The sequence below is a fragment of the Elgaria multicarinata genome, chromosome 3 (genome assembly GCF_023053635.1).
Source record: "Elgaria multicarinata webbii isolate HBS135686 ecotype San Diego chromosome 3, rElgMul1.1.pri, whole genome shotgun sequence".
NCBI classification, from domain to species: domain Eukaryota; kingdom Metazoa; phylum Chordata; class Lepidosauria; order Squamata; family Anguidae; genus Elgaria; species Elgaria multicarinata.
In genome coordinates this window covers 103,019,718-103,034,357 of record NC_086173.1, presented here as the reverse complement: position 1 = coordinate 103,034,357, position 14,640 = coordinate 103,019,718, and the positions used below count along the sequence as shown (strand labels likewise).

Genomic DNA, 14,640 nt, shown 5'->3' with positions numbered 1-14,640 from the left:
TTGAAGTCACACTCTCTGAAATGGAAGCCCATCTCCTGAATGCCAGATGTATGGAGATAGGTTGTGGCTAAGCAGTGGTGAGAGGAACATGCAGAATGGCATTTTTTTTTTTAATTCTGCAAATGGTCTAGGGACAACTCTAGCTTTTGCTTTGTTAAAGATAAGGGGTTGTGAACTTGATTAATGCCTGCATGGGAGACTCCAGGGGGACCCATGTGAGCTAGTCTTAGCTTTTTAAACAGTAAGAGCAGGCTATATATAACAAACAAATAAATGTATTTATTTACAAGTCTGTAGGCCGAGTCTTGGCACTAAGGCTCTAGGTCCTAGCTCAGATTAAGGAATGGCGGAAACTCTCAACTCAAAAGGTTTAGGAGGATCAGTGATATCTAAATACTCCTTACTAATCTTGTTCAGGTACTGTTAGGTACAGATCTGAAGTTTCATGCCATGTATTATTAAGGCAGGTTTCCCTTTTGTCTTTTTAGAGATCAGGGGGCAGTAAGGCCAGCAAAAAATTAAAGCTTTGTATTGCAAATATGATTCGGGCTGCAAGCGGAATAGTTCTACAGATTATAATCATTTTAATTACCATTTACCTAATAAGAAATGCTCTGAAAACAGTGAAGTAGCTAAAAGAGCAATTGGTCCAACGTTGCTTCAATGTGGAACTTCTTACATGGCCAAGGTCTTCCTTTGAGATGAGTATTCAGTTGTCATACATCCCCTTAACTGTGGTACACTTCAACATTCTGACCTCTTGCTCCCCCTGTAAGTCAGTAACTAACCATGTACATAAACCATGGAATAACCATTAGACAGCCAAACTGATGCTTACTGCCTATCTGAAGAAGCAGCAAGCAAAAAAAAAAAAAAAAAAAGGGGGGGGATAAAGACCCAATACCTTATTCTCTGCAGCAAGCACAACCTTCTTCTCCCGGGCAAAATGGCTCAGTGGAAGCCTAAACAGAAGATCCCTACTAGCTTTCTATTTGGTGTCTTTTCGGGGTCTGGCTCCCCAGGCATTGTACAATTTGCCCCAGTTATAAAGGTAATATATGAACACTGTGGCTATGTTGAGCTAGTGCATGTATTTTGCTACATTTATGGCTTAAGATACATGAAATGGAACTTCATGGTGGTTTAGATGAGAGCGAATTTATATGCCATATGTAACACATACAATACTTATAAATAGCAGTTGCAAGCTACATATATTTTTGACTCACAAGATGTGAGCATGTGGGCAGATCCCAGTAACTAGCAGTCTGTGATACTACAGCAGAAATATCAGGAGCAGATAGCATTGATTTCATGCTCCTACCAAGTTACAATTACTTCCTTTATATATACACACAAATGTCTCTTTGCTGTTGTCATAAGGTAACTATCACTGTCAAAATGCCATTTAAAGTTATTCAAAATTCCAATTAGGACACATAAACAAGAGTTTAAAAGAACTGTGCGACTAGAACAACTAAAATTTGACTTATCCGTGAGCCTTAGAAACAAGTATGTTTTTTTCTTAGAGGACTTGCACATCAGGAGGGGTCATGAGTTACAAAGTTTAATGATCTTTTCAGTGTAAATTGTGATACATGGAGATTATCAGACAGGAGAAAGAAATGATTCCTTCTGAATAACCACAGCTTCCAAGAGCTCAAGGAGAAGCAGCAGCAGCAAAAAGAATGGCATGCAGGAGAGAGGAAGCTGCCTTATACAAGTCAGACCATTGGCTCATCTAGCTCAGTATTGTCTGCACTGATTGCAAGCAACCCTCTAGGTTTTCAGACAGAAGTCTTTCCAAGTCCTCTTTGGCGATATCGGACACTGAATCTGGGAGTGTTCATGTGCAAAGCACGTGTTCCACCATTAAGCTAACTGGGATACAGGATTGGGTCACTAGAGCCTTTTGTCTATTGATACCTTTTCATGGCTTTATTGAGAGAGAGAGCCATAAAAAGTGAACTGCTGTAGCACCAGATACATTTGCATTGGATCAACTTGTATTGCTTTGAAGAGGAGCAAATATTACATTCAATGCCTAGCAAGAAAGTAAAATATGCAAACATGGACATGAGAATTAAGCCATCATGTGCACCTAGCCGATCACTAGGGTCAGCATCTAAGGCCCTCCCCCAAGTGCCTCCTCTGAGGGAAGCTTGGAGGATTGCAACAAGGGAAAGGTCTTTCTCACTAGTGGCCCTCCAATTGTAGAATGATTTCCCTAACAGGACCTGCCTGGTGCCAATACTGTTATATTTTCGGTACCAGGTTAAGACCTCTCAGGCATTTGGAAGCATATTATGAAGATAATCATGTCCTGAATTTGTCTTATTGTTTATTGTTTGAATTGTTTTAATCATATGTTGCCTGTGTGTGTGCTGTCTGTTTAAGTGTCTGTAAACCACCCAGAGAACTTCAGCTATTGGTTGGTACAGAAACATAATAAAAGATGGAATGAATGAATCATGGTTGCTATACACTCATTAATCTGCCATCACACTGTCCTCACCTTTCCTTCATCTGTGACAAAAGATGAAAATACATGTTCCACTTAATCCATTTGTTCACAGGGTTGTTGGAATTATTTTTATTTATTTTTTTGCACAATTGCACATTTTTCTGTTAGTCTATCTTCTTTGCAATTAAAAACAATTGAAATCCCTCTTAAAAAATGGTTTGCAAACAAGTACAACACCCATCAAAATGAGAAGGAAGAAAGTAACACTAACAAAGCCAAGAATATCCTTTAGTCTTGGAATAACCTATTGCCGTCAAAACACAGTATTTATCTACATTTGCCAACAGTTTAAAAGAGGACTTGGTAAGACACAATGGTGATGCAAGCCCTCACACACTAAAGCCACAGATGTTTAAACTGCAGGAAACAGTAGAATAACCAACCCCTTGAGCATACTTCAGCTGTACTATAACAACAATTGGGGCAAGGGTATAAACAAGCATCAATAATTTTTAACTATTACTAGTGGTCTAATCAACCATTTTGTTTAAGATCATTAAATAACCTTGCCTGTTACACTAGCCAAGCGCATAAATGCACTGTAGCTTCAAACAAACAAAAAATCCAGAAGGGGTTATAGCCCCAAAATAGTATTGGCGGGGAGACTAACAGCAAAAGAAACATGAAAGCCTCCAAGTTCCTTCCTTCCTGGAATGTCTGGTTAAAAAGGATCTCAGAGGTGGGGAAGACCTCTGCCCAAGATCCTAGAAACCTGCTTCCAGTTAGAACAAAGGAGCTGGATTAGATGAACCAATGGTATGAAGGCAGATCCTTGTATATTTACAAAATGAACTGTTTACACGTTATTAGCATGGAGAAGAGCAGATTTCCTTTGGTATTTCATAGCAGCATACCCCTTCTGGTTCACAGGTACCTGTGATATCTGTTTGAGCATCTTCAGCATCTGCTGCTGCTCTGCTTTTCTTCTCCAACTCTTTCATTTCAGGCACGTAGAAATCCCCTTGACGAGCAAGGGGGCATACAAAATAGATTTGGTTGCCTTTGTAGATCTCCAGCCTGGGATGGGCACACAGTTTCCGCTCCTAAAAGAGATAAAGCACAGAGCATTGAAGATTTTTTTGTCTCTGCCATTATGTTACAACCAATGCTAACATCTCTGGACAGTTTTTCAAGATCACTCTCTTGATCAGCAATTCCCAAATAGTGGTCTCTCAGTATTCCAGGGAGATACTCCCATCCCTGGCATGCATGCCAAGACATATTTGTCCAATTCTCTGTTCTTTATCATTTTCAGACACCAGGGGACCAAATTTATAAATGGCTGAGCATCTTGTGAAAAGGGGCAGAGCTTTCAGGCTCTGAGATAAAACAGATAATAAATTGCAAGAGATTGAGAGTGCTTAGCAGATCAATGAACTATTCTGCAGAAGCAGATCCATATTCTATTGTGCTGAATTCTACAACCCCTGCTTTGAGCACCAATACAAAATACTGTGGGATTCGTTTAACAACATATCATACACAGCAAGTGGGTCAAATAATAAAAAAGAGGTTACAATTTAAATCCATTCTAAATTATCATGAGAATGATACCATTAATGCAGGTTTCACTTCTCCTGGTTTATAAATTTCACTATTTCAAGCCCTGTTGGTTCAGGGTAGGGCCAAAACCTAAATGATAGAGCACACTATTTCCAAGCAGTAGGTCCTGTCCTAGCTCATCTAGTTAGAAGATATCTGATAGCAGAACTAGAAAAAGAAAGCCTGAGACCTTGGTGAGAGGAAACCTGATGATATTGCGTTATTCTTACTATAAGAAGCTTGTAAATTTGCCTGACTTGTAAAACATGGATAAAGCCAGGTCAAGGATTTGGAAATGTTTTCACAGGCTACTTGCTAATAATATCTTGGCATGGTTTATAATCCCTCCTTTTTCTTTTGCAAATATATTTTTATTGGTTTTTAAACTGTAATGCAACAAGGCACAGAGACATAAACCTCCATCACACTGGGGGTTAACACGCTCCCTACCTTCATGTTTTTGTTCCTCAGTTACCTCCTCTTTTCAAAAGAGGAAGTACACAAGGAGCACAAGGCCCATTGAGTCCGCTAATGGCACTGCTTCTCCTGCACACAGCAGGAGAGAACAGCAATTCCGAGTTTAAAAAAACAGTGGACTTAAAGAGAGGGGGTTTTGTCACGCAAGTAAGGCGAGAAGGGGCAGAAGGCAGACGACATCTTGTGAGGGACCTGAGCAAACTCCGTGAGTGCCCAGTAACGAGCGTGCGATAAAATGCTCGTCAGATGGAGCTTATAGTTTCTTTAATTGTGGTTGGGGAATAGCCCAACTGACCCTCAAAGGACAATGTGTAAGTAAATTTCTGTGAGCTCTCTTTTCCCTGCTTTCTGCTGGAGTCATTCTTCAGCTAGCTGGCTCCTCAGATCTACTGCACTTGAGATGTATTTTCAGCCTTTGGGCTTGAGATCCCCATGGGTTCTTTCACATAGGACTCCTAGCAAGGAAAGGACTCCCCAGCGGCAGAACAGAAGCCTCCTCCCTCAGTGAGTGGCAAGCTTGCAAGAATCCTCTTGTCCACAAACTAGAAAGGCAAGGTCCTCTTCTGCCATCTCCCCATTCTTCTCAACCATGCCTATGCCATCTACCTTCTATAACAGGCAGTATATTTTGCCCCCTCCCAGGGCTACTTGCTCTCTGCCCCCTTGCTTTGCCATTAGTGCCACACAACTGCTGCTACAAAGATTATCATTGCTCAGCTCAACTACCTGTGATTTTACAAGGTTCTCTTTCCCGCTCTTTTCATTCTTTTCAGACTCTCTTTCAAACCCTGAAATCTATAACTGGGGATTGGGGTACATTATCTCTCACATACTGGAGTTGCATCAAGGGGATTCGGTATAAATAGGGGTACTGGGACGGAAGATTATTACTGGAAGATTTGGGGGAGCATGTTTAATAGTAATGTTTTCTATTTATAGAGCACTTTGGACACTTAGCACTATACTGCCTTATTTATCTATTCTCTCCTGGTTTTGGCTTACTTATTCTAGTCTAGTCTATATAAAGTATAAAGCACTGAAAATACCATATATCATTTTTGTCTTGGGATTTTGTTTTCAGATGGCAAGGTACCCTAAATCTTTAGGACAATCTTTGGGCATCAAAATCTAAACAAACAAGAGTAACCACGAGCAAAGAACTGAAATGCTTGCCTCTATACACTTTCAAAATTGATTTCTCTCTACTAGCTTGGAGACACAAACCCTAATTTATATTTCACTCTGCAGTTCAGGTTTTAAAATGTGTTTGTCCCAGAGATCAATGTGGTCCAGGACCTCAGATTTCTCTTTGAAAATTCTCTGGAAAACAGATGTTACTCTGTTGCCCATTACTAATGCCTTTAACAATACTGTCCCAAGCAAGGGGGGTTCCAGCTGCTGCTCCTGGCAGGGGACCTGCCACAGCTTCCCCACAGTATGAAACTCTGACTGGTCTGAACTAGCTCTGAGCTTCTTTGAGTACTCAGTATAATCCAGGAAAGACAGATAAAGGCAGCTTCTTTCAGAAATGAGCAGAAAAGAGTATAAGTCTATCAGACTATGGGCCTGTCTAGAAGATGGGATATCCCGGGGATCGCCCCGGGATCATCCCTGTGATTCCACATGACGCACAGGGGATCCCGGGGGCAGGGAGAGATGATCCCTCCCTTGTCCCGGGATAACCGTGACAGCTTTAATCCTGGTTTTTCCCATGGTCCCGGGATGATCCCAAGACCGCTTGACATGTGGGCGGCCATCCCAGATTGTCCCAGGTCCTCACGAGAAACCACAAGGAGCTGGGAACCGGGCACAGAGCTCCTCAGGAGCTCCGTGCCCATCGGGGGTGAAAGCGGGACTTTAAAACAAAAAAACCCTAAGCTTTTCGGTGGAGCGCTCCTGCACTAAGTTTCGGTTTTAAAAAATGGTGGGTGCGACATCCTCTTCCACCCGGGACATCATGTACCGTGTGTAGACTGAGGGGGAGGATCTCACAAACAGCATATCGTGAGATCTTCGCCCTCCACCACCCCCGGTATAGACATGCCCTATGTCTCTTGTCTCTTTCTTTATCCTTTGACTGGATATAGTACCTTGATTCTAGGGGCACCTCAGTCTTTTAAGAGATCCAATATGCTTGATGAGCAGCACCATTTTCAAAGCCTACAGGTGTCACCTGAGCAGAACAGCGAGTGGATGGCAAAAGCACCAATTGGAATGAATGTGGCACATGCTGGAACTACAGAGGATCAAAGAAGCAAGGCTCCAAAGAGTTGTGCAGGGAATGGACACTTTGCACTGAAAGAACAGCTGGCCGTTTTAATGAACGCCCACACCCTGCCCGCCCAGCAGCTGCGTTGCTTGACATATATTATGGCTTGTATGGGTACGTGTCTGAGGGCTGGGGGGGTGAGATTCTTTGTGAAAATGTTATGAAGGGGTGGGGAGGAGGATTAGTTTCTTTGCTCTAAAATAAATGTCAATGACATAGTGCAGCACAGACGTCTGCTAATGTCCCCAAATAGCCTTTGTTGATCACAACTTTGCCAACATATTCTGCAACATGCTTGCTGCTCTATAACCAGGAGGCATAGGAAGCAAATTCTCAAATAAGGCCAGGGATGACACTGCACAGTTCAGTATTAGCAAAAGAATGGCAAAGGAGGACATGCCTGGAAGGTCAAATGAACAGAAAATTGAGGAGCGAACACAAGAACTGCTGACCCAGGGATAAGGAATAGGACCAGCTTTTTCTTTCTAGGTTACCAGCACAGATCTACCTTACGCTATCAGTTTCAAGAACCTGCGTCTGCCATGCCTTCTTGTTGTACACAGTGCCTCCCCCCTTTGCTTCTCATTGTCAGTTCTGTCTGCTAACAGTTTTCAGCAATGGTGGCAGTAGAGTGAGTTTGAGAGTCTCAGGCCTCAGCTACGGGTCTGGCGTGACAGAGGGGTGAGGTGAGGATCTTGCGATATTGTTATCACAAGATCTCCCGCTCTGTTTATACACGAAGACCTTGAAGGAACAGGACGTCGCATCCACCATTTTGTTTGTTTTTTTCTTAAAGGAGACGAGCGCAGGAATGCTTATACGCAAATTGTAAGTTTTTTTTTAATTTAAAACAATTTTTCCCACCCCACCCCCATGCGCGGTTCCCAGCTCCTTGTGAGTAACTGCAAGGACCCGGAACAAACCGTGACGCCCACCCACACAGCTACAACTGTAGGGCCATATCCTGGGAAAAGGGAGGGATCATCCTCTGCTCCCGGGATCCCCTGTGCGTCATGTGGACGCACAGTGATGATCTCGGGGCAATCCCTGGGATATCACCTCATCTAGCTATGGCCTCAGTCTACTTCATAGCAACAAGTTGGGCGAGGGAGAAAGTATCCACCCCCGCCCGCCCCCTGTAAGCTATGCAATACTTTCTCTGGGAATGGGAGCCCTCATAGTCTGTTAAAGACTGGTTTGAGTACTTTCTCATTCTTCCATATCTTAAGTTATAAAAACTAAATGGGAAGTCTTAAGGGTTATTCAGGTGATTAAAAACATTGAGACCCTTAGCGCGATACTCCTGATAATAAAAGAATCTCTGACATCTCCAGGTAGGGCTGGGAAACATCCTTGTCTAAAACCCTGGAGAGCTTCTGCCAATCAGTGTAGACCAGGGGTGTACAACCCAAGGGCCAAGTAAGGCCACTGGCTATTCTTGCTTAGGACTGCAAAGCCAGCAATATTGAACCCACTTTCCCCCCCACAGCCCAGCTGCTCCGCTTACCAGCTTCTTCTTCACCACCTGCTTTCTGTCCTAACAGGGAAAAGCTCTCAACCCCAAGCGACAGCTGATCAGAGATAAGAGCTTTAGCATGCTGAACATTGAAAATGACTCCCTTTCTTAGGGCTTAGCAAGGAAACGCTCAGTGTGTATGTGTGTGCATGTGTGAACGTGTGGATAGGTATGGCCCCAGGCCCCCAACAGACATTGGATGCAGCCCTTGGGGTCAGAAAAGTCATGCATCCCTGATGATCTGCCTGGGTTTGGTCAGGGAGTTCTGGATGAAGCAGATGATCTAGATCCATTTCATTCTGTCTTTAGTCTTGTTTATGGAATGGAGAATGCTTTCTTCACCTTTCTGGGTGATATATGCCAGGAACTGTGCAGACTTCTACTGTTACTTTCTACTGTTAGTTTTACCCTACCCTGTGCCTGCTTACCCTACCCTGTACCTGTTTGCATTCTCTTCCCCTCCTTATTGTTTTACTAGGATTTTATTAGATTGTAAGCCTATGCGGCAGGGTCTTGCTATTTACTGTTTTACTCTGTACAGCACCATGTACATTGATGGTGCTATATAAATAAATAAATAAATAAATAAATAAATAAATAATAATAACTGGACAAGGGGAATGCACCGTTGGTTCTGCTGGACTTCTATACTGGCTTTTGATACCATTGACTTTGGGATACTTCTGAGACGTCTGTCTCAGTTGGGACCTGGAGACATTGTTCTACAGTGGCCTTTGGTGTTCTGTCTTGTTCCCCATGCTATTTAACATATACAGTACATGAAACTGTTGGGAGTGATTGTCCAGAGTTTTGCAGTTTGGTGCCACTTGTATGTTGATAACACTCAACTCTATCTTTCCTTTCCATTTAAATCCAAGGAAGGCTGATGAAAGAAGACATCTGTTCTAGTTCTAATGCCAGTAATGTCTGATGCCAGTAATGGACTGGATGAGGGTGATCAATTTTGAAGCTTAATCCAGACAAGATAGAAGGTGCTCCTGGTTAGTTGAAAGACTGATCAAGGAATAAGGTTTCAACCTGTGCTGCAAGGTGTTACAGTCCCTTGAAGACTCAGGCTCACAGTCTGGGCGTACTGGTGGATTCAGCCCTGAAGCTATTTGTCCAGGTTTCACCAGTGGCTAAAAACAGTTGAGGCTAAAATGCCAATTTTGCAGTTGAAGCTAGAGAGCCAACTGTGCCTGTTTCTGAAGATATCAGATCTGGCCATGGTGATACATGCCTTAATTACTTTTTCTTTGGACTACTGTAATGTGATCTACATGGGGTTTCCTTTGAAAAGTGCTCAGAAACATCACCTGGTCCAGAATGCTGCTTTTAAAGGTTTTTTTAATTGCTTCTGTTTGTTTGTTGTAGCTGTAATCGTTTACTGATTTAGTAGTGATTTGTAATGTGGCATGGAAACTGCTTAGAGGTTTTGTTATATCAAGTGGTATAGATATTATTAAATAAATAAATGCTGCGGACAGAATATTCACCAGGGCCAGTTACAGGGAGCATGTGAATCCCTTGTTACAATAGCTTCATTGGTATTGTATGTTTCCAGGCACAACCCAAAGTTTCCAGGCACAACCCTATATAACTTGGGACCCAGGCTATTTGAGTGGCTGCATTCTCCCACATAAATACATACTATTCCCTTTAGTGTCAGTGCATTATTTAAACATCAGTCTTTTAATTGCTGATTACATATCTTCTTCTCTCTCTCTCTCTCTCTCTCTCTCTCTCTCTCTCTCTCACACACACACACACACACACACACACACACACACTATTGAAAGACTTGCATAATACTGCCTAAATGAAAACATTTAGCAGCCATTCAGCGTGCTGGGCTGCCCCTCCCCTTGTCCCGGCTGGGCGACCAATCAGGGTGAGGCATTATCCGGGACACACCTCTGGCGCAATGCTGGGGGATAGCAACAGATGGTAAATGTTCGTCTGCACCTTGCTGACAGGAAAAAGTCACGGTAAGTAGCCAACTTTTTTAAAGCAGAGTTTTGGGGGTTTGCCTCTGGATGGCTTCATGATGGTGGCTACATCATATAGATGACCTGCTCCCATTGCAGATCCATCCTGGTACAAACTCCTTGTCAAGATGTACCTGAGGTTTTATCCTCCAGTATTTTTCAGATTTACAAGAAGAAAAATAAGCAAACAGGATTAATTCCTCCACCACCCCAACTTCCAGGTAGCTTAAGCACACAAAATCTTGACCATGAAAGAAGTTGAAAATTTAGCCAATCATGTCATATATCAAAATGTTACAGCCTGCTCCATTCTCCACCAACTTCCTGCTTTCTGCCACAAGAATCCAACAGCTTTCTGCCACAAACCTTCAACGTTTCACATACAAATTAAGACATGTTGGTATACTCTATAAAATGGCCTGAGCACACCCACCCACTCATGCACACTCATTCATTGCTGAAGCCCCTTCAGTACCTGATATATGTTGCCTCCACTAGTGGCAGAGGTGCACAACCTTTTTGACCCTGAATGCGGAATGTAATGTTGACAAGGGACCACACAATTGCATCAGCAAGGAAAGAGTGATCTCCTGATATAGAAAAGCTGAAAAGATGGATCTCTATAGCTAGTAGCAATAGGACAATTGGGGGGAAATCTGTAGTGAGGGCAGGAATTTGGTGGCAAAGTGAGTATCAGGGCACCTGGGGTGGGGCGCAGTAGACTGTGCATCCTAGACTTATTGAGCTGGATAAAACAGAAACACACACACACACGCACAAACATTTTTAATTAAAAAAAAATCCTAAAAAAATGTAAGAACAAAATAAGGACAAGTGATTCACCAGGTATGGACACCAGAAAAGGAGGACAATCAAAGTGTATGCTAAAGAGATCTAATGGAAGTATCAATTCTGATGTTGTATCAGTATCACTCCAAACTAAAGCTGGGCTGCCTTATCTACAACGAAGGTGCTCTCTTTGAGGAAGGGAATAAGCAATATATCAAGAAATCCAAAAAGGCTATGGGCCTTTTCTTAATTCATAGGCCACTTGTCTTTCTTCTTATTCTTGCAAGCACAATTATCCTGTAGAGTACAAAGATTACTGTTCAAACCTTGCCATTGTCTTCATTTGCAGACTCAAGCCTTTGCAATACATTTATTTTTAGTAGCATGCTCGGTGAAGGCTCCTAAACAAGCATAGCATTTAGAGGCAATAAAAAGTGTATTGCATGTCAAATAGAAACCATTTGGCTTTTTAAAAAAATCATCCAGCTTCTATTGAAGTTAGAGGCAAAAAGCTACTGCCATAAATGGGAGAATTGTTCATTGTCAGTATTATTATTTACATAGCATTTTTCTAGCACCTAACAACATACTATTATATTGTAACACCTGACAATATATAACAAGTTTGCTTCTACAGTCACTCTTCAACTAAAGATTCAAGTCAGTATCACTAAAACCCAACCTCAGATAATAGACGCTCAAGTCTGGAAGCATTACAAATCAGTAAAAAGATGCCATTATTTTACGCCCTGGTAGAAATGTTTAAAAGAGGAAACCAGGGAGAGGTGGAAAATAGAGCACAAGAATGGAGAAAAGGATAAAGCTGTTACTGATGGCTGACATCTCATCCAGAAGCTTCTTAAGGCAAAATACTTGGATTCAAACCTTGAGCCAGTGGCCACATTCAGATGTCACACTACAGACTAAACCACAGTTCAACATGATAAGATAGAGCTGGAGCAAGCTGTGGACTCACGCACTCCCCCTTTCCTCCAGCACAGCCACGAGGAGGAGTTCAGAACCTTTGGGGTATTGTGATTTCTGGGTGACGGATGCATTGTGGCAGCAAGACTTGTTTTGAAGCAAACTATTTAAGATTTTAAGATTTTTTTAAAAAAAATCCATTCTCCTTTTCAGCAGAATAATCACAAATCAGCCTAAGAGGTTTACATTAGTTATTAAGACATTAGCAAAATATCCTCCTGCAAATCAAGCCATAATGTGTAAATATATAAATAAAGCTGGAACTGTAAAACAATGAAAGGTGCAAGGAAATTATCATTACTAGCAAAATACCTGCCATTATTAGGGGGGAAAGGCTGGGGTAGATAGAGGGCTCATACTCATACCACAATTGCCATGTTCCCTTCTCCTGGCCACATCCCTGTTCTCCCAACTGCTGATTGGCAGCCTTCTGGCTTTTGCATCCCCACCCCCCATTCTAAGAGGTTGAAATGCCTCTCCTAAGGCTTAGTTACTGGCAGTAAAAATTTCAATCAAAAATATGTTGGTATTTTGGCCCTGCCCCATTTTAGCCTCAGCCCATTAGAATGGGGTCTCTGAGAGCTTCTCCAAAATTGAATTCAGCCCTTGGGCTGAAAGAGGTTCAATATCCTTGGGCCCTGTGTTGACACTGCTGCATTGCTGCCACTTTCCCGCTAAGTCCCACAGTTTTGCTGTTGCAAGGTGGAGGAGGGTAATCCCGATGGCAGGAGGCAGTGCGGGCTTTCCAGCTGCCATTCAGCTTGCTGCCCACCCCCTGCCCTCTGCCTGGTGACCAATCAGGGATTGCCATCCATCCCAAAACGCCCTCGCCTCAATGCTGGAGTGAGGTCACACAACGGAAGGGCCTTGGAGACCCCACTTCAGCAGTAAAAATTGAGGTGCCTGACTTTTAAAATATGCAGCTTCATGGGAAAGCACCGCAGTGGTTTTGATTTGGCGGCTGTGTCGTATAACCAACGCAGCACAGATTGCAGCCAGTATGGGGCTTAGAAGACATATAGACATCCCCCTGGTCTAAGATATCACAGCTAGAAAAGCTCCATAGTCAAGCTCTTGGGAAAGCTGATGCCACTCAGTCAATATTACTGAGCTAGATGGACTAATGGTCTTACAGTATATGACAGCTTTATGTAATCATATGCTAGTCTTTTCTTTTTGAGAACACTGTCATTTAGTAGCTAACGCATGTTAATATACATTTTAAAATTGTAATCTTTATGCAGATTTCCACTGGGTTTGTTTTTCTTCTTCGTTGTTTGGCTAATTCTGATCCGTTGTAAAATAGGGGAAAAGCAGAAACCCTAGCAACATAGCCCTTTAAGAATAAACGTAAGTTGTGACTTTGTTTAAAGCACAGGTGAAAAGCAGACATACACATTTCTAACAAGGAGACTGATAACTCCAAAAATCTGAAAGGAACAGAGGGAATCTTCCCAGTCATTTCAGACATCTACAGTTTCCATTCCAAGGCAAGTGAAACAAAAATCAAACATTGACCAAGAAAATATTAAACTAAAAGGCTTGAGTGTTGTTTTTTAAAAGGCAGAACCAACACATCTCATTAACAGTTGATGTTTTTAAAGACAAACCAAAGAAGAAATGTCCCTGTTGTTCTGTCCCTTTGGCCTCAAACTTAATAGCTAGCAGCATTTCAGAAAAGTGAAATTCAAAGATATTTTTGGTTATAGAAATGAACTCTAGATGCACAAAGATTTACCATCTGTACTGGATACATCCAAAAAGTACTTAGGCATCAAGAATGATATCAGAAATATCTAAACATAGTTTTCAAAAGCCAGGCCTATTATGATTGTCTGATCCCCTGCCCTGCCCCCCACCCCACCCCACCCTACACACACTCCCAACACATGCACATTTCAACTAACCACCTCCCTCATAGTATTTCAACTTCCTGACTGTTAGAGCAGTATCACAATGGAACCAGTTACCTAGGGAGGTTGTGGGCTCTCCCGCACTAGAGGCATTCAAGAGGCAGCTGGACAGTCATCTGTCAAGTATGCTGAAGGGTGGATTCCTGCACTGAGCAGAGGGTTGGACTTGATGGTCTTTTAGGCCCCTTCCAACTCTACTATTTTATGATTCTATGAACTACCCTCCCCTTCTCCTAATAAGCATTTCAACTATCTACTACCCTCACATATGTGCCTTACAGTGCAGCCCAATGCATGATTACTCAGAATGTTTCACTGTGTTCAATGGAGCTTACTCCCAGGTAAGGAACTCACTACCACAGGATGTAGTGATGGCCACAAATTTAGATGGCTTTAAAAGGGGGTTAGATAAATTCCTGGAGGCAAAGGCTATCAATGGCTACTAGCTTGGATGGTTGTGTGCTATCACCAGTATTCAAGGCAGTAATCCTGTGTGAATCACTTGCTGGGGAACATAGATGGGAGGGTGCTGTTGCATCATGTCCTGCTTGTTGGTCTCTCGCCGCAGGCTGCTTGGCCACTGTGTGAACAGAGTGCTGGACTAAATGGACCCTTGGTCTGATCCAGCAGGGCTCTTC

General features: G+C 42.5%; 1 protein-coding gene across 4 annotated transcripts in view; it reads right to left on the bottom strand.

Annotated features, from left to right (window-relative positions):
* The window catches only part of TEX264 (testis expressed 264, ER-phagy receptor), a 177,775-nt gene that overhangs the window by 40,235 nt on the left and 122,900 nt on the right, over positions 1 to 14,640 (bottom strand). For all 4 annotated transcript variants that reach the window (XM_063121117.1, XM_063121118.1, XM_063121121.1 and 1 more), the window contains exon 4: positions 3,399 to 3,567. In XM_063121117.1, the coding sequence (XP_062977187.1) occupies positions 3,399 to 3,567 (169 nt within the window). The remainder of the gene's footprint in view (positions 1 to 3,398; positions 3,568 to 14,640) is intronic.